At 35.6% G+C, this 20997-nt stretch overlaps 1 protein-coding gene across 3 annotated transcripts; it reads left to right on the forward strand.

The window, feature by feature from the left end:
• Positions 1-178: 178 nt before the first annotated feature.
• Positions 179-20286, forward strand: LOC135683706 (guanine nucleotide-binding protein subunit beta-like protein 1). 3 transcript variants are annotated; one of them, XM_065199043.2, is made up of 11 exons: positions 296-436; positions 5713-5819; positions 6900-7022; positions 8765-8880; positions 10456-10499; positions 12935-12998; positions 13625-13768; positions 15203-15294; positions 15935-16044; positions 17414-17582; positions 18351-18663. In XM_065199043.2, the coding sequence occupies exons 3-10, from the start codon at positions 6931-6933 to the stop codon at positions 17559-17561; spliced, it is 810 nt and encodes a 269-aa protein (XP_065055115.2). In that variant the 5' UTR covers positions 296-436; positions 5713-5819; positions 6900-6930; the 3' UTR covers positions 17562-17582; positions 18351-18663. The 3 variants fall into 3 exon arrangements, with proteins under 3 accessions (XP_065055114.2, XP_065055113.2, XP_065055115.2); XM_065199042.2 differs by lacking the exons at positions 5713-5819; positions 18351-18663 and adding an exon at positions 19829-20286 and having other exon boundaries at positions 179-436; XM_065199041.2 differs by lacking the exon at positions 5713-5819 and having other exon boundaries at positions 179-436.
• Positions 20287-20997: the final 711 nt, after the last annotated feature.

The following is a 20997-nucleotide window of genomic DNA, read 5'->3' on the forward strand; positions in this document are numbered from 1 at the left end:
TTCAATTCATAATTTGTTTGTTACTTAGAGTGTCTAAGTTAAAGAAATGAGCTCATAATTCTAAAAAGGCTAAATTTAAGTAGTAGTCCGAAAGATGATTTTCCAGGCAATTTAACTGTGGATAAGAAGAGAAGGCCAGTCTGGCAACCCTTCGACAATGGTTTCTGAAAGATTTCATAGCCTCGTTTACAGGTTTCCCGCCAGCCTGAACAAAAATGGCTGCCGTGCAGGAACATTGATAAACACTTGAACGGGCAAAGGCCCTTGCACTTTAGGTTTTAGAAATAAAATAAAGGTAGTTTTGAGCAATGGCATTCGATGAGAAAGTACCAGACCCATTATTTGCTATTCGAACTGGTTTGAATGGAATAGATTGTCTGTCAGAGGGATTTACGTCATGGCAAGATCTCGATAGTGAAGTCTTCGTTTTTTCTGGGTATGTTGTATGTACACTTTTTCTTATAAGAACACGAGCCTCAAAATTGGTCAAAAGTTAAGAACAAATTAAGAACAAGCTGAGGCTGAGCATCTGCAAAATTCAATTTTGAACAAAGTTTTTTCTCAAAATCGAGGATTTTTAGTGATGTATGGGTGCTTTTTCGTCGAATATTCAAACTTTTCGGCAAATGAAGGTTGTCTCATTCACTTTGTTGGCAAATGAGGCCTGAACACCTCCCTAGAGCGAAAAAGCTAGCACTCGCACTGCTTACACCCTATTAGATTAAGAACAAATTAAGAACAATCCAGCTTCAGGTTTTCGAAAAAATTAAGAACAGTCAGCCTGAACTAAAATTTACTGGTTCTTATAAAAAAAAAGTGTAATGTGTTGTGTTGTGTTGTCTTTTAGTGCAGACTCCGCGTATAGTCTCTTTATTTGAAGCCAGCCTACCAGAACAGTCATATAAAACTAAGATCCAACCATGCAAAACTGTTCAAAACAGTCACAGTCTAGTCTGCTTTTACAGTTACAACTTTTCAAGTCAAGCAACATTTTGCGTAACATAACCCATGAGTTGTTTTTCTGTGTTGTAAGAAAGTTGAATCAATAACAAAAAGTATTTGCAAAATCCTAGAAACACTAAGAAATTTTTTTTGAGGGATAATCAACAAATTTTGTTGTCCCACTTAACATAAATTTACCCCCACCTGGCACCCTCCCCTCTTAAAGAGTAATGCTTACTACTTAGACTTAGAGTGGCATCACCCTTTTGGTGCACTTTGTCATAATAAATCTAATAAAAAGACTGTTACCAATGTAAAAAAGAATAAATACCATTTACAGCTTTCTAAATGTGTGCTTTATATTCCGTTATGATCCAGGTTCAATATTCAAAACAGTTTCCTAGTATTAGCAAGTTGAACAACTGATTGTTTTCATTGACAAAATCTAGGCCCGTCGCCCTTATTATCACCTGAAAATGGTGCACCCGAAAATTCAGGGCCGCGGAGAGGATTTATGGCCCCCGGGTCAGGACGAAAGTTAATAGAAAGCATTCCTTAGGCAGACACTTCTAGGGGATAGGGGGGAGGCTCTCCGGGAATTTTTGAAATGGATAATTGTTGATAAAATTGCTCTGGTGGCTAGTTTGGTTGCTAAAATTGCTATGGTGTCTAAACTGGGAGGTCAGAGGGGGCAAACCCCCCCTGCCCCCTGTAGAGCTAAACTGCTATGTTAAAATGCATGAAAAAATATAAATTCTTGATAGATTTTTGTCGAAAAATCTAGGTTTCTCACCCTTCCTATGAATGTTCCTATCTAGGCCATTGTCTGGTGGCTATTGCTTCTGTTTGCTAATTGGTATAATTTGAGCATAAAAATTTCTTAGAAATTCGAAAAGTCTTGGAAAATGGAAATCGATCACAACCAATTCACTGTTTCAAACAGATGCACACATCTTTTAAGTACGCTGACTGTTGTCTAGCGATAAAATCATGACGCTTCAGCTTTAGAAGACTTTCAAGAAGATAATTTATGAAATCACAAGTTGATTTTGTTAAAGTTTCAAGGCTTGTTCGATCAACACTTATCCATGAGTTGAAAGTTATTTCCTCAACATCTAATTGCTCAAAAATTTCTGCCAGTTCAGTCTTCAAAATTTCTGTTTTTCCACAGTTTTTGCAATTTCCCAGAAAGCAGTGTGGGAGCGGAGGATTGCAAGTTAATTTAGCTAGCAAGTGCTGGTAGCTGACTTTTCCATCAAATCCATCACCAACCAAACTTCTAAATTCAGGCAATTGAAAAATGCCAGAGTTCTCCAGCATCAGCTTCGTGTTTTGGTGAATGGTACAGACACAAACACGATGTGCTCCACTATCCCCTGGTAAAACAACATTCTTTGGTCGAAATTCACAGAATTTTGAAAACCCAATCGAAACTTGATTTTCTTCTTTGAATTTCAAATATGCTTCTTTTAAAGTGCACAAGATCAACCTCTTTTGAATCCTTTCCTTCACACCATGTACCCTCATCGATATACAGTCTTTTTTACCAGGCATTGATCTACTTACTTCAGCACTGGCATAAAAATCTCTAACCAATTGAACAACATCATTGTGTATTGCATGACCTGGCTTTGGATTTGGGGTTGATAGGATACCCTTTTCTACCACAAGTTTTTTAACTCGTCTTGCCATGTAGTCTGAGCACTCGAACTCCGTTGAAATTCTCCTTGTACTCCAACTTTTTGGCAAAACCGTGAGCACCTGAAGTTTTTCCGCTCTTCCAACAGAGGAATGAAACTTTTCCTTTAACTGATTCAAGATTTCATCCAGTTCTATCTTCGACTTGGCCATCTCATTTTCCTTGCTCTCCTGAATTTGCTTTACTCCCATTTTCAATTTTTTTCTTATTGCTCCAGTGATTTTTTCAACTTTTTGTTCTGAGTATGCCTTCGACTCAATCAGTCGTTTCTTTTGAATAGGTGATTCCCCAATTCCTGACAAAGAAGAATTAATGATACCTATGTCAGCAGCAAATGATTCGAACTCATCATTGTCATCTTGTTCCTCAGGATCACTCATGCTACCATGCTCTTCATATGGTGTCACTCTTACCAACATAGCATCTGCTTGAATTCCCTTCCTACAGTTTGTGCATAATTTTGACCCTGGTATTAAGCTTAAATGCTTATATTGGAAACATTTTCTAAGAGAAACCTCCCTAAGGCCCTTTGTTGGCAGTTTTCCTTTGTGTTGCCCCAGCGGATTAGCACAGTACTTCTGATTGATTGAGAATAATGTTAAATATATTTTTCTATGTCTTTGACAAAGATTTCCATCAAAGTCAGCTCTCAATCGCCAACAGAGCAGCTCTTTTTCCTGGTCATCAGGATAATAGAATAGAATTCCTCTCCAGAACTGACACGATTCATTTAGGAGGTGACCAGCCGAACAAGTACTCTCTAAAACACTCATTTTTACTCAACGCAAATCAATCACTGTTAGCTCCGAAAAACAATCTGAGAAACCTCCAGTTTTTCCCTTATTTTATACCTTACTCACAAACACCTGCAACCATGTGACCAATTGAAAGGACAGTGACATGGCATGATGTAATTTCTAAATGAGTAAGCATTGCTTAGGTTCCATAAGTCAGAGGTCAGAAAGCTGATAGATAACCTAGGTAACCAGACAAAATAAATTTATGATGACAGATATAAATTTGAAAAACAAACACCAATTAAAGCTATTTCTATCCTCAATCTATACATTAAAAACGTGCAACCAGGTGATGTGGTACGATGTAATTTCTAAATGAGTATGCATTGCTCAGGCTTCATAGGTCAGAGGTCAAAAGTGAATTGGGAAATGAGGTAACCAGAACAAACTAAATTTATAGTGACAGATATAAATTTGAAAAGAAAACTCCAAGAAAGTTTTTTCCAAACTCTGTATGGTTTATAAGAAACGGCATTCCCTCTCCCTAGTTATCTTATTGATCAACTGAATGATACTTTAAGGCTACTTTGCAGCACTACATACTAGAAGAGTACTTGTCTGAAATTATATATCAAGGAAGTATATGATGCAGATAACAGTTTCATCATTTTTAGTGAACAGAAACCTTTTGCACTTTTAAGATTGGTAGATTAACATTTCCTTGACACCTGTTGCTTGAATTATTATTATTTTTTAGCTAGTTGAATCCTGATATTATGTATACATGTTACATCTGTTGCAATTTTTGCAGAGGTATACCTGATCACCTGATGGATTCAAAAACAAAAAAAGAGAACATCTAATGCAAACTGGCAGCCAACCTCCTTCTACTTTAGATTAGACAGCTTTATGCAAGGAATGACAAAAACATGCACGATTATAATATATAAGGCTTGATACAAGAAATTGAAAATATACATTTCATTAAGGGTAAGTTTATTAAAAGGCCTCTTACTTGAAAACAACAAGAAAACCCCAAAAAGATATTTTGCACACAGACTTGGGATATCAAATGGTTAACAAAAAACCAATTTTTGCTTTGGGAAATTGATATATTTTTGGGAGGAGGGGGTAGAAAGAGAAATCTTTATTTATTGCTTTCAATTAACATTGAGGCATTTGCTGATGTAGAAGACTCCATTTTCTGCCAGGAAATCAAATTTCCTTTAACATGAGTCCTTGCTTGCCTCTGTAGGTAACAAATTAAAGGATTTACAACTTTTTTCTATTCTGGGGGGCTGCGTATCAACCGCATTACCCCAAAACGTTAGAAGCCCATAATTTTGCATGTAAAAGGGGCAGGAACATAAAAATTGGCAGAAGTGGATATCTTTGCACATTAAATCTAATGGCCAAATTTCATCAAAATCTGAAAACTTCAGGTGAAAAATTCCATGTGAATGTGTTGATTTGACATGGAATGACCCACATGCCATGGTGTAAATCTGTATGATGTACATATTGTTGTATGTTGCCTTGTAGCAATCACATTTTTTGGTAACATTCAGAAGCTTTTCAACTTCTTTAACCCAAGCCCACAAAGATGAGAAATTTTAAACAAAAATATCTTTAACAAGGCAGTCAACCCCCCTAACCCTCCTCTCCTCAGCACTGCGAAAATTACAATTTTTACAGACTTTGAAAATTGATAAATTTCTGTGAATAATCAATTCTTCAAAAACAAACCAAATAGGTATAATAAAATGTCCGTCAATTAATTCACAAATTAATGTTTTTTCTTCTTCTCACAGCAGTTTAACTGCCCCCCCCCTTGTTTTTTACTCCATTCAGAAACTGAATGACTTTGACAATGTGAAATTCTAAATGCCAATCAAATTACTTGTAGCGAGCAACAGGTGAACCAAGAGGGCAATATCCGCCCAATCAACATTTATTTGTAAAACACCTCCTGATTTGTTCCAACTTTTTAAATCTTGCACACTGATATATTGTGTCAACACAGAAAGGCGGTTTTATTAACCACATATAAACAATTTTTATTGTAACAAAGAGTAAATGAGGAAATTGAAACCAAAGTTTTTGCATAACCAAAAAACAAAACCAAAAATTTAAGGGTACTTACTTACGAACTGGTTCAAGGTAAAACATTTGAAAAACTTGTTGGAAAATATATTTATTTGTTAAAAAGAATCAGGAACAGCCAGCAACTTAAAGATTAGTCATCAGCAAGTTATTTTCACGTGGTTTTTGAAGAAAAACTATGCCCAGTGTACTCTTATTTATATTTTTACAAGTGGTATTCCAATCATGCAGATTTTTGCGGGTGCACCAAGAGGGCGATGCCACTCTATATGAAAATGAATTATTTGTGTGTCGCAGATGCCCAGAACATCTACATTCTGACTAGCCTGTGGATATTGGTAGGAAATTTGTTAAATTGGTATGTTTTGGTTTGCATTATGACTTAAGGTGCTACCAATTAATACTTTTTGATAATATACATAAAACAAATAAAGTCAATTATTTTCACTTTTCTCTCAAATGTACAATTTTTAACTGATTCTACCTTAACCCCATCCACCCCTTTTATGAGCCTATTATGTTAAGTGGGACAAGAATTATTTGTCAATGACAATTTAAGCTGATAATGATAGTGAAAGTAAATTATTGTATATCAAGTAAATTTGTTGTTTATGGCTTTAAATAAGATATCCTTCTTCTGACCAGGGGCAATTGAAAATTATATTATTTGATTTATTGCAATTTTTCAATTGGAAATATCCTCCTTTAATAGCAAATAATGCAAAAACTAACTGCTAGTAATTGAAATTACTAGCCATCATGAGGCCATCATGAGGTATGATAAAAGATATATTCAAAGTTTTGATTGCATTAAAATTTGAAATCTTTGCCTGTTGATCAAGATTTTAGCAATAGGTTCTCCAGACAATAACAAGTTTTTGTTGCATTTTATATTTTCTGAAGTGGTGACTGATTGTGGTATTAAGTTATAATTCGAATACCCATGATTCTCTAATAAAAGAGACCTATGCTCTCTATTAGCATTATGTTCCCTTGCTCAGCATAAAAGGTGGTTGCCAAGCACCTTTTCAAAAAATTTTTGCGTTACAACAGCTGTTCACTAAGCTCCATTCTATTTGCTTTTCTGTTATTTCAATGGAACTCTTCCTTTTGCTTTTTGACATCTTTAAACTGTGTAGTACTTAGTCCAATCCATTATAACTATAGATGAATGGGGATTTATAAGAAGAACATTTTAAAATGTTTTCTGACCCTACTCAAAGGGTTTACGTCTCAGCTAATAAAGCTATTCCATGTACTCCTAAACCCCACTGATCTTCTTTCAAGCTACATTTTTCTACTTATCTTCTTGCATTTTAATGTATTTTTAACACTGCGGATTCCTTTGAACATTGTGTAGTGTTTCATTTATTAATTAGTATTTGCCTGCTTTATTTTCAATAAAATTTATTTTTTAGGTCAAGTAGTGGCATTGTTAATCTATGGAATATGAAAACAAGAAGATCAATTTTAACTATTGATACAAAAGCAAGCAGTGCCATCTTGAAAGTCATCAATCTTGAGAACAAGAGGATATTGAGGCATGAAATTTGAGCTTTTCTTTGTTTTCTTTTTATTACATTGCAAGTATTTTTAAACAGGCTATCTACATTCAGACCCTGGACATAAGAATTTTGGTAGTTGGGCGGTAAATCGCTCTCCTTGTTCGAGTCAGGCAAGCGATTTAAACAAAATGTAAAATTTTTCAGTAAAATTTCTTGGAAGCATTTATACACCAGTTAGAAAGAGAATGACCTTAAAAATAAAAAACTTATCTTTTGAGAACTTCCTGCAACTGAACAAAATGGATAACAAGTTCTATCTACTGTGATTCGTAACTATAAATTCATGCTCACTGGAATTTGATTCTTATTAACTAATTCCTAAAACTTCCTCTTTGCTCTAAACTCCACAAAATTGTTCCATGATTTTAAAATAAGTTTTTGTCACGTTTTACAACCCAAGACAAGATATGCATGTAATTTTAACTTAAAACTCTTCTCAAACATTTCTGAAAACTCATTCCATTATGTAAATTTACGAAAACGGGTTAACAAACTTACATGTGGAAGGGGATAAAAGTGACATGTGGAAACGTTAATCTTGTTTGGTTTCAACATGAACAATCTTCCTTGAACAGTAATGAAGCAGACCAAAATAAAATTGTCATGACAGTTTGTTTTGTTTAAATTATGTGATTTTAAATGACACAATGTTCTGTTCTGTTTGTGAGGTAGTCTTCTTATAAAGGCATAATGGCCTGATATTTTCTGTAGTTTCATCAAATGACCATATGTCACCCCTATTGCTAGGGGTCAGGCCAGATCAAAAATGTGCATGGTGGGAAATTTTTGCATTCATTTCCAATGTTTAAAAGTAGTTAACAAATTGATGAGTTTTTTTAGAATAGAAAAGATTATCTGATGAATTTTTGTAATATTTGAATACGAGTAGACAGGGGCTTCAAAATCCATTGGAAAACAAATTTCTGACCTAACATTAATGCTTGTAATATGATGCTCGATATTTCTACGTGATTAACATGCTATAGTCTCCCAAATAAATAGAAGCTTAAGATGTGACAAGTATATTTAGCTTAAAATGCCAAGTTCATGAGCAGGGGGTAGTTGAATTCTATAGAAATATATCGTTAGAAGAAGATTGGAAGTTTTGCAAGATTGCAAGAGGCTCTTTAAAAACCTTTAAAACACATTATTTAACTATAAGGTGCAGCTATACAATTTTAACATATCAATACTTGATGCCCTTATGCTCTGCACTCTTTTGTTGCATCGGAGATGCAGTTGTTTATATATTGTGCTATTTGTTTGAAAACTCTGTTCAGTCTTCATATCATGGTTTCTTCTATTTAGTCTAATAGTCTCCTACCTTGTTTTAATTTAATTATCATCAACACTCCTTGTTAATTTATCACTTACTGGAATAATTGAAATATGATTTATATTGTAAGCCATGGTAAACACACTAATATATTAAAATGCGTGTGGTACAATATGATGCTATAATAATGATCAATGTAAGTAAATTGTACCAGGAAATTTTTTTTTAAATAATTAACGACGTTTCGAGCATAGCCCGTTATCAAGTGATGATATCAACCAACATAACAGGCTATGCTCGAAACGTTGTTAATTATTTTAAAAAAAAATTTCCTGGTACAATTCACTTACATTGATTATTATTATGGTAAACACGTTTTTGAAGAAGTTTTCTTTTTAGCCATAATGATTAAACTTTGAAATTTAATGTTTTGTCATTCTAGTCATGATAGAAATGGCATCATCACAGTTTGGAATTTGAATGACCTGGAACCCACTGCCGAGGAGACCTTTGCTATTTATCAGTTTGGATTCTGTCCAGTTAGTGTTGTTCATGAAGGTAATGGATGTTTTTAAGTGATTGTGAATGTTTCCTACAAATCAGAATATATGTAAGTAAATTCATCACCATCATAGATGCAGACAGGCACTTAATAATGGGCGGATCGTTCACTCAACTGAGCATGATATTTTCCTGAATTTTTTATTATTTCCTAAAAGCCCTATCATCAATATCATGAAAAACATGTGTGCAACCAGACAAAGCCTCTCAGCTGCAATGTTTTTAAATTTCCATGCTTTGATGTTTCAATGAAAAATTGCTTCAATGATTAGCATAATTGTTAATAATTAATGACTTCATTTGATAAACAAGGAAATGACTAGTACAGAAATAAGCAAGGCTTTGAAGCATTAATGGTAGGCTGAAAAAGTAACTGTTTCATTTTGCTGATGTGAATAATGATAATATAAAATGGCTTTGAAAAAAGCAAACATTTTACGACATACTAAAAGCTTTTTCGTCTGACACTCCTCAGAGCATAAAACGTCAGAATAGCCTCCCTCAAAGAGAACAGCCTCCGCGATCTTGTAGGTCTAGAAACACTGTTAAAACAAGTGATTCTGCCATTGGTCAACATCTTTTAGACAACCCAGATTGTGCAAAACTCTATAATATGTATTTAAACGACATGTTTCGGATAATTGGCAGAGCCCGGTCGTCCTTCCATCTAGCAGTTTTGGAGTCAATCTACATAAAAACGAAAAAGCCGCCATTGTGTAGACAAAAGGAGCTCGTTTTCTCTCTTGGACTCCATTGGTAATTTTTCTTTAGGCTCGCGGCACTGATTGGTCAACTATACCGGCCTTGTGCTTGCGTTTTTCTGATTGGCCTATTTCGATCCACAACTGGGTATATATTTTTCCATCGTGTTTTTTCGGAACCTATTCTGACGTTTTATGCTCTGAGGAGTGTCAGACGAAAAAGCTTTTAGTATGTCGTAAAATGTTTGCTTTTTTCAAAGCCATTTTCAAATTCTGTACCGCAAAAAAATTGTTCACATTTTTCAAGCAGAGGTACACTAAACAGGAGAATGATAATATAGTGATAAAAGCAAGGAAATTGGGTTGGCCACAAATAGTAGCTATTGGAAAACTCAATGTTTATGTCTTTAAAATTGAATATCATTCTTGGGGACATAATCCATAACGATTGACATTTTGCTGTAAGGGGTCTGGTGATTAGAATTTTTGGCAAATTTGAAAAAGTTTTATAGTTTCAATTTATTCAATTCCTATTTGCCAAATTTTATAATCAATGAATTAGCATCATCTGAGAGAATCTCAGCTCTCTTCATTTACTGAGTTTTTGTTCCTTACAAATGTAAGTTGCAACTGTTTCATTTTTTTCATTACTTTTTGCAAGTTTCGTATATTAGACGCATCAGCACCTCAGGAAAGCTAACACAGTAAAAACAAAAAATCTTTATTGAAAATAGACAAGATTAAAGAAGAAACAGATTGATATAAGTGAAAATCAATTTGATAGTAAAACTTAGACAAAATTGCCATGAAATGATAAAGATTATGTGCGAATCAATTCATAATTTATGTATTTTTGTTCATTTCAATCAAGATGAAAGTATTCTGGTGTGCTACCAATCGAATTCTGACTCACAGGTGAGTTTTTGTTTGTTAAGTTTGTAAAGCTTAATATTTGTTAAAATTTTGTTGAAAAAAGGGGATATCGTATACATTTAGTTTCAAGCTTGTCGCTAATAAAAGTTGAAATCTAATACATTCCTCAAGGTACGTGCTTGGTGTATAGAACAAGAAGGTTTTTAATTTGTGTTTCACACTTGATGCGATCATCAGGCAACAATTTGGGTGAACAGCTCGGCCTTGACGGCATTGGGCTAGCTAGGAACAAAAAACAAAATGAAGATCAAGGAAGAATCTTAACTGTACCGCAAAAGTTTCTTATCATTTATACCCTGTTGTTTTGTAAGGATTTTTGCAATTAGTGTCTTTTCAACGCGTAATATTGTTAGGTTTGTTAACACAAAATTTGCAACAATCGTGCAAATTATGATACCAGCATGAAAACTTCACAACTTATGTAGTTTGAGATGTAGAATATGATGCAAAACAGAAGAATTCCCCTAACAGCTATTTTTAGAACACTCAACTTGGTCCCAGTTCTCAAAATTAAAAAAGTAACTTTCGAGCGATATAATGAGTGTATGTCTGCAATATTTGGTATTCATATACAATCTGAAGTGTAAAATGTCAAGCCAAGCAATAAGATCCATAGATTGCCCCATATTCTATTATTGATTGAAATGAATTGACAGGTATAAAAGTGGCTTATGCCGGCTGTCAATCAATATTAGCCAATCATTAAGCGTTTGAGTGGAATCACACCCACTGATTGGTCTATTTTTGATTGAAAGATGGTTTAAACCTCTTAGTGTTGATTGCCTTTAAATGCTTGTTCCTCGTCGTTTTGCATATTCTTTATTTATCATCGCAAGATTCATTTTATCCTGTGGACGGTCTCATCTCACTCAAGGTCTCTTTTTTTAGCATACTGGCAATTCTGCCTTGGCAAATGGTCATATGACATGACATAGGGTTTTTGAACCCACCTTGTTGCCTAACTCTTTGTTTGGTATTTTCATAACATTGTAAATTCAAATTGAATGCATTTGGGTTGCTTCAAACTGCAGAACACGGCAAATTTTCAACAAGTTGCGGTCTCAAAAAAAGAATACATTGTGACTAGTTTCTCGATATCAAGAGTCAAGCTACCCTCTACGGGACATGTTGATTGAATGTATCAACTTTTCTAAATCTAAATCTTGGTTTTCTTTTCTAATTTATCTCAACTTCAAGCCTGCGTGGCAGGTATTTTGGCACCCCATGGGTGGGTTTTCTCTTACTACGGTTTCATTTACATTCCGAGCTGCTTTTAATTGATTTTGCAAACTCTCCGGCAACTGCTCTTTTATTGAAATGAAAATTTGTTGGCAATTTCGGAACTAGATTGAAAGGCAATTTTTGTTTAGCTCATATTTTCACCCCACTTTGCAGCCTCTCTGGTGTCTTGAAGTAAATAGCCTTCACTCTAGCTGTCTGCACATGCATATGTCGCATTAGCAGTTGGCTAATAAAACAAAAGCGTTTAGAGTGGAATTCCATTGTTTTCGTGACTTTTCATTTCTTCTTAATTAATTTTTACTGCCGCAAAATTCACCCTCGCTTCCCTGTTTGTACTAAACAAAAGACATAATTGTATTGCATCAGCCAATCATGTTCAGAACACATGCCCTTTAAACTTGATTCTCACAAAAAGATACGCGAAAAATTTGTATTATAAGCGAACGCCGTCCAAAATGTCAGATTTGTCGAATCGGAATACATAAAATTGCAGCCAAAGATATGGCCCCAAGCAAAATAATTGGCAACTACGTTTTTCTCTCAATTTCTATTTTTACGTACATTCTCATAAAAACTTTACAAACATACACGAGTTAACCAGACGATTCCACAGGATGCATTGAAATACATAGCAACCCTGTGGCAATTTGCAATCATATAATAAAGGAAATGATATAAGGAAATTTTCCAGAAATGGTCATTAGCCGAACGTGTTCTATTCTCAGTTTGTCTTTTTATGAAGAGAATGGACCAGCATACTAAATGAACCGCAAATGAGGCAGAAAATGGTAAAAATGTTTCGAAATTGATGAAATTACAGTTCTTAATTTTTTAGAGTCATCTACGTAGAAATTTGCATTAGGAAATCGAGGATGAGCCTGAGAGCGCGAGGCCACTGACCACTAATAATGGGAACACACTTTGATTCGAAGGCCGTTATTTTAGAATCAGGGTCTCTCATGGCTTAGTTTGCCTGTAATTTTTTGAAAATTTGTCGAAAAGTTTATAAAGTTATCTTTGGTTCATTTTACCTTACTCCTGTGTATGATGGCTGGCTGGTATTTAATCACGATCTTAATAGATTAACTCCTGTCCAATTTTCGTCTAAAATTGTTACGTCTCGGTAAATTTACTCTTATTGAATATTTTCAAGTAACCTCTTACTTGCAATTCAGCTGGACATCATTGATTGGAAGGATAAAAGAATTGTTAAGCAATTGAAATCGGATAAAAAAGTAGGTGAGATATCTAGCAAAGTTTTCCCTTTGAAAATTCCATAACTTTTACTACTAATTTGCAATTTTACTGCTTCCATACTTAATCCGGAATTTCACTGTAGACGGAGCGAATATGTTCTAACTACAATCCCGGACAAAAAAGTTGAATTCTACTGTCCTTTTAAGAATAAGTCCCCCCCCCCACTCCCAGCAATGTTGAATGCCTGTGTTTTAGGCACAAATGATAGAACTACTAATTTAACTTTGATGCGGGGGAAAGCGGGGTTGGGGGAGGGTTGAATTTCTAATTTACAAGAGCAACATAAAGTAGAAAATTGCAAAATCTCATTTGTCTCAACAATTTTGTCCAGCATTGTAACTTACGCTCTTTTTCCCACTTAATTCATTGGTACTGGTTCATTGATCAATTGGCTGATTTTTTACTTCTTTTTTCCTAATTGTTTTCTTGGCTCCCTTCTTGCATACCCTCCTACCTTCAAACTTACAAGTTAACTAGTAACTTTTGTAACCGCCAATCTACGGGCTTACCAACCAGCGAATTCTGAGAGATCTGTCTTCGTGATTCACTCTTTTGACACATAATGTTTATATCAACGAAATTAGAATTAAAATTAAGTTTTTTTTAAGGAATGGTAATGCAAGCGAAGCTTTTCAAAGAGAAGAAAAGAGATATATTGTTAGCTCTAATTGGTTATGAAAATGGCAGCGTTGCTCTTTGGAATGCATCCTCTGGAGATATCCTTACAGATCTGAAAGTACATAATGATGCAGGTAGACTTTTTATAATGATGCAGCCTCAGTCAGTGCTTTTCATAGGCCCTTTAAGTTATCTTCCATTGAGTTCTGTGAAGTTCGGTATCAGTACAAAGGTTTTTAATTCTTATTTTTTACGTTTGAATTATGAGTTTAACTCATTAGTCTCATAATGAGATGGTATCATGAAGAAGAATAACAAACAGCGGTATCACCATCTGCGCATGTGGTATTACGTACTGCGGAGGTACGTTTTAGTTGTCTGTGATACAGTGCTTTACCTTCTAAGTGACGTCCATCCATAAATGCAACCTTTTACACACGTGATGATCAAAGCGTTCAAGGGCCGTCGCTAAATATTGTTTTCAAGGGGGTTTCCAGGTCCAATTTCCTGACAACGTGGGTGAGCCTTCCATAATTTGCCAACAGGTTCGATAATTTGGAGACGAAGCACCGCCAGATGGCCAAAAATCCTCGTTCCTGAAATTTTTTAAGGAGCGTGTCACACCACTCACGCTCAACATTGCGACGGTCCTAGAGCCTTCTTACTAGTTACGTTACAGTTCATTTGTAGAGGATTAAATATTTCATTTAATGTTTCACTCGGAAGAAGATGTATATCGCAAGATAATACGCTGCAACCTTAAGAATATCATGGCAAATTTCATTCTTTTTATTAAATTTTTAGAGCCTACACATGCATTTTTATAGCAAATTTAAGATATAAATTACTGTTGCCAGTTGCTCTAAAAGTGTTGCTTGCTGCCTGTCACATTTAAATAGTTGCTTGCTAACCACATGCTCTGCTCGCGAATAGGGGCTGGTTTTTGACAATATCGGATAGTTCTGACTTCCAAAAAATGGTTTGGGAAACGTGTTAAATTTTTTTGAATTTATGGTTAAAAAATCGGCTACATAAAAGTTTTTTATTAGCTCTAGAAAAGTTCTTATCTATATGGGGTTCAGAGTCTTATTGGGGTAATTCTGTCGCAGATCGAACAGCTAAGTCAGGAGAAAACTTCTTGGCCGATAGCATGCGGTCAAGAGCAGGGGTGGGGTGACTGTAGGAGTTCTGCTGCAAAGTCAGGACCCACTCAACGAATTTGGAAGTGAGGGGAAGGCTAACGAAGGCGGGGGGGGGGGGGCAAGGCTTTTTCACCTTTTATTGCGGCTTTGAAACCATTTGTGCCTCGCCACGTCTTCCCACGCTCTGTCAGCCATTATATGGGTCTGGGGTGCTAATATTATACACAGTAATAATTTATACTCTAATTCAGCTGTAAAACAGTCTACTGGGACAAAATATGATTTTACAGCCTCCCGGTTAACAACCCTGCTTAAAATATAGACGTATTTGATATTTTCTGCAATAAATCTTTCAAGACTTCAAATGAGTGGATTTTTGAAATCATTTGACCTAGTTCATTTCTTTGTCTAAAATCTTTCTTTTAGTTATGTGTCTGGATGTAGACAGTGATTTCTCAAAGGTAGCAGTGGGATCGGTTGATAACCGGCTCGTTCAAGTAGCACTTCCAGCAACTTCAGTATGTTGTGTTTTAAGTCTTTTATGTTAATGTTAGCAGTCGGTTGTGAGGTGATGTTTTGCATTTCGCAAAGTTGAAAACTCAAATATAAACGCATTTAAGTTTTTTGCTTTTGATGTGTGACGAAGCGAGCGGAATCTAGCAGTACAAGCAGGAGAATGCCGAAAAGACACACGATATATACATTTTTCCCTTTTCATCAATCCATTTTTCTTTATATCTTTCTTATGAAACTTTATCAATAACTACTTCTTTCATTCTGTTGTCAAACTCCACTTCTCTAATGCTTCCTTTTCTCTAGTAACACGTGACTTGATATCTAGGTTCCAGTTCTCTCACATCTCTTCTCATGACTTAGGACATTGCCTGGCAACCGCTCTAGTTCTTTTAGCTGTATGTATGCGCGAGTACCTTTACATATGACGAAATCATTAGCGTTGAAGAGCGTATATACTTTTTAACACCTGTTTCATTTGATCAGATTAGTTCTTCTATTATCATCACAGTTTCAATTCACGCGCTTAAATTATCACAGTGAAAAAACGCTTTAAAACTGCCACACTTGAACGCATGCGTTTAACGACGATTCTACGATGATTCTACGATCAATGGTAAGCGAACGATACCTCACGTTTTGCAGGGCGAATCTCTTAAAGAAGTCAGGTCAGCTGAGATAAATAGCAATGGCATTTCTTGCTTGAAGGTGCGTCCAGACAACAAAATATTAGCAGCTGGATGCTGGGACGGAAAGTATGTATTATGTAATAGTTTTCTTTTTAAATATCCATTTTATATGCTAATCTTTCCAGAAAATAAGCTGTATATTAATCTTAACCCTCTGTTCTAAAATATTTCTAGACGTGTTTGATAGTAAAATATCAAATTTTAAATTGCAACTTTCATGCTTGAAAAAAGGAACTTTCAGTTGTGTGCAACTATTAATACAGATTTTTTCATTTCAGTATTAATACTTGTACAATTCTCAATAAGCTTAACAACATTAGTTAAACAAATTTACTTTACATTTTCGTTCTTTTTGCATTGTCAATCTATCGTGTCAAAATTCTTCTTTAACTCAACAACGGTTAGTTTGACTCAATTTTGTAACCATTGTTATGTCTAATTATCATGAAAAGGGTTTAAGATTAAAGAATTCTGCAACTATTAATCTTGAAATTTATCGTGCTAGTTAGTGTTTCTTCGTAGTCAACCAAATATATCAATAATTTAAGCCGCAGCAGCTTCTTAAGCCAGCAACCGGCCCTGCATTCCTCGATACAACTAAATTTCTAGATTAAAAACGGATTTGAAAAAACAAACATTTCGGAACATGCTTAAGCTTTTCGTCTGACACTCTTCAGAGTATAAAACGTCAGAACATAGATCAAAACACTACGCTAGGAAATATATATACCCACTTGTGGATCGAAATAGGCCAATCAGAAATGCGAGAAACTATAGAGGTTGCCCAATCATTGTCGTTTGCCTATTCAAACTATTACCAGTAGCTTCTGTTGAAACGATCGAGCACATGACCTCGGGGTAATTAGTTGCTTACAGAAGTAACGTTTTACTAACATATAATCTCACAAGTTGTATTTTCTTTGCGCGCTGGCCTAAACTTGAAAACAAACGGCGCCCAAACCCCCCCCCCTCCCCCAATGGCACAGCCTCATCGGTCTTACAAACTGTAACCGAGCAGCATTTACCAGAAAACCCAGATTGTGCAAAAGAACTATATTGGCGATATATCTGATTATTGGCAAAGCTCGGTCGTCATTTCGTCTATCAGTTTTAGGATTCATCTACGTAAAATTGAAAACAAAACGCGTAGACAGAAGGAGTTCATTTTCACCCTTGGATTTTATTAGTGACATTTTCAACAGAAAAGCGGCACTGATTTGGCAACCGTCTGGGGATATATACTTTCCAACTTAGATTTTTCGATCAATATTCTGGCGTTTTGTCACAGAATAGAGAGAGTACAACTCGAAATGTGGTTTTGTATTCTGTAGAGTGTCAGACAAAAAGCTTGAATACGTATTAATATACTTGCTTTTTGTCATTTCATGTTTAAATTCTTTATCGCCAAAAAATATGTTTATATATCTTTTTTTAGGATACGACTTTTTGGTTGGAAAAAGCTAAAGCCCTTGGCAGTTTTGAAATATCACGTGGAAACTGTAAACTGCATAATGTTTACATTGCATAATGATATGGTTTGTGGAAGTAAAGATGGAAAAATTAGTGTCTGGCATATTTACTAAAGTGCGTGTCATCATAATTCGGTGAGTGATTAATTAAAGATGTCCTGTAGTAAGTGCAAGCTTTTCAATGAGCTGCTAGCAATTACATTTTTAGATTACACCAAAATTCATTATTTGATTGGGTCGTCTTTCATAGGCAGAAAAATTATCACAACCATCTAACCACGTGCCTAACCTGAAATTTCTCAACTGTCTCCAAGTATTTGAAGCAGTGTGTCCAATCCTTCCCCTGAAGTAAAATTTCCTGCAGTTCTTTCGCCTTCACCTTCTCATTCTGATCGTTGTAATCAAATGCGCTTCTGCAAAGATTCAGGTCCACCTGCTTCTCTTTTTTTCTTAATTGTGGACTGTTATATACGTGAGTTGGCCTTATTTGTCATTAACAAAAGCAAAAACCGATTGAGATGTTTTCTGTTAACTAACATCATCAACCTTTTATTCTTGTTAGATCTATTTACGTAAACATTGGTAATTTGAATTTTTTGGCTTTTAAACAATTAACGGAGACGTAGCTAGAGGAGGTGTAAGGAGTGTGACACCCCAAAAATTCTTCACGAGTTTGTCGGTAAATCTTCAGTCGGTCAAAATTTGATTAGTTCGTCGGTAAAATCCCCTATCGGCCGAGCGAGGGGAAAAATGGGGGCACATACCCTTTGGAACGCCAGAAGGCGCCCTTTTTTAAAGAGTTTTATTGCCATTAGGGGGCAAGGCGCCCCCCTCACTATGCTACTGTAGGGAAAAATAGCACCCATCTTTTTTGCATATTTATTTTACATCGATTACAAATAGTTATCAAGGGGACGAACACCAACTGCATGGAAGAAAGATATCCAAAACTAGACAGGAAGAAATTTGCCAGCAGCCATAAGATCGGCACGAAACAGAGATGAATTGAGGGCTCTCGCGGAGATCACAACAGCGCAATTTGTGCCTTCTGACTAGACGGACGGATAAATAGTTGGTCTGCAAAATACAAATGTACAACTAAACTAATCTAAATCAATGGATACGTTGGCTAAAGTAAATTTTAATAAATCGTAAAATTATCTTTTTCTACGTGGTTTGTACATTATTTACAATCAAACGACTGGCATCGCTGTTATACGGAGGACCATCCCATTGTTTTATCTAACGTTTGAATGCGTTAAGGTTGTCTGACAATTTTAGTTCATTTAGCAAGCAGTTCCAAATCTGTGATCCTAAGAACTTGAGACTGTTGTTGCCGAAAGCAACCTGATTTGGCCTATAATGAGTCAGATGATTAGGGTTTCACAATGAATAATTAGAGTATCCAGGTTAAAAGATGTCTTTCATGAAGGCTGAATTCAGACTATTCAGAGTTTTAAAAATTTCCAAAGAGAGATGTCTAACTAAGTCGGGAGACATGCATCGTGTCTCGCTGAAACTTTATTAGAAGGTCATTATATGAGCTAAAGTGATCGTTATAAAGAAATCTAAGTGTGCACGCTCTCGTATCTTTTTAATCTTTTGCATCGATTTCACGGGAAAAAATGCAATACCAATGGACAGTAATCAAAATTTGAATAAACGAAGCTCTGAACGAGAACTTGTGATCTGTGATCCTAAGAAACAAGCAAGCGTGTTTTCGTCAACATGATTATATAGCGTTGCCTGTTTAATGAATAGAAAAAGATCATTTATGTTAACTTTTAAAAGAATAGAGCCTAGCACTGAACCTTGGGGAACACCAGATAGGATTGTTTGAAAGGAACTGTATGTGTTGTTTATTCTCACGGTTTGCTCACGTCGTTAAAGGTATGAGTAGATTAGTACTAAGGTATTTTCTTCAATGCCATCTTCATTTAACTTTGCAATTAGCAGGTCTTGTGGAATGCAATGAAATGCTTTGGACAAGTCCGTTCGTACAGCACTTACAATGTAGTTATCATAAAACACGTTGAGTAATATCGATGAGTAACACCGAGTGAGTAATATCAAGATGGACAATTAATTGCTGTTTCATAACATTTTCGTAAATTTTAGAGAATGTATTTAAAACACTAACAGGGCGAAATTATTCTCAATTGTGTTATTGTCTCACTTTTGTGTAGAGGGCATATTGCTGTGCGCTTCCCGTTGTCTGGGAACCTATGGTGTCTCAAACAGCTGTCTATGGCAAAGGTTTAGGGAAAGTTTGAATCTTGACATCATGAACTTCAAACTGAATGGCAACTTAATCCTTCAATTTTCAAGTTTATTGTTAGAAAGCTGAATTTTGATGTTGACATTGACCTTTTTGCTTCTAGAATTAACTGTCAGTTGAAGCCATTTGCTTCGTTTTGGCCAGATCCAGATGATTCTGCTGTTGATTCCTTTACATTCAATTGGTCATTGTTTAATCTCTATGCTTTTCCACGTGTTGATGTTATTCCTAAAGTCTTACAGAAAATAGAATTTGATCAAGCAACAGGCCTTGTTATTATCCCTGTGTGGCCATATAGTTCTTGGTATTCTCAATATAATAGACTTTTGGTATCAGAATATATCATTTTTCCACGCATCAAGAACCTGTTCATGTTGCCAAGCCGACCAGAGGCAAAAGATATCATAAACTGATCTTGGACATTAGGCACTTGAAGACAATATCCTGTGTATATAAATAATGGTTTGTTTATTGCACAAGGAATTATTTGTGTCCAACAATATAGTCAATAGAATAAAATTCCTGACCGAGTTATTTCATAAAGATATCTTGGGATACTCAGTTATGCATTCTGCTCGTTCATCTTTGTCTACCATTATGGTTACGACAACTGATCAGCTTTTTGGTAGTCATCCCCTTGTCAAAGGTTACTGGAGAAAATGTTCAAAATTAGGCACATTTGATGTTGATATTGTCTTATCGGTATATAAAAGAATTCGGGTATGCAAATACCGTAAATCCTCGGATTAGCCCCCTTGGGGCTTATTTATTTTTGATGTCTTCAAATTGGGGCTTATTCGAGGAGGGCTTATACGAGAGAGGGGGGAACAATTTTTTGACATTAAGGAGAAATTAATAATATACCTCGTTAATTTACTTACTGGGGAAAGAAATACCAATGCATTATAAAGGGATAAAGCTCGCTCAGAAGAACTGCCATAGACATCAGAAGGTCAGTCATGAGGCTACGTTCCCACATCATCTAGAGCGAGTTGGGCCGTTGGTGCATCGGCGCCAATCGCTCAACCTACCATAAGGGAAGGGTTACTAAGGGAAGTTACACAATAATCCCCAAATATGATTGATAATTGGGAGGGAATGGACAGGAAAAGCTTCTTATCCCCACTAATAGCCGATACACCAGTCCTACCTTATACCATCAGAAAACGCTAAAAACCATAAAAGATGCCTAAAGGTATGAGAGGTTTTAATGATGCCATAAAAGAAACTCAACACGCAAAGCTATACTGAAAAGGCATTTGGCATAAAGAA

Source organism: Rhopilema esculentum, chromosome 7 (assembly GCF_057945365.1).
Source record: "Rhopilema esculentum isolate cy_ngs chromosome 7, ASM5794536v1, whole genome shotgun sequence".
NCBI lineage: Eukaryota > Metazoa > Cnidaria > Scyphozoa > Rhizostomeae > Rhizostomatidae > Rhopilema > Rhopilema esculentum.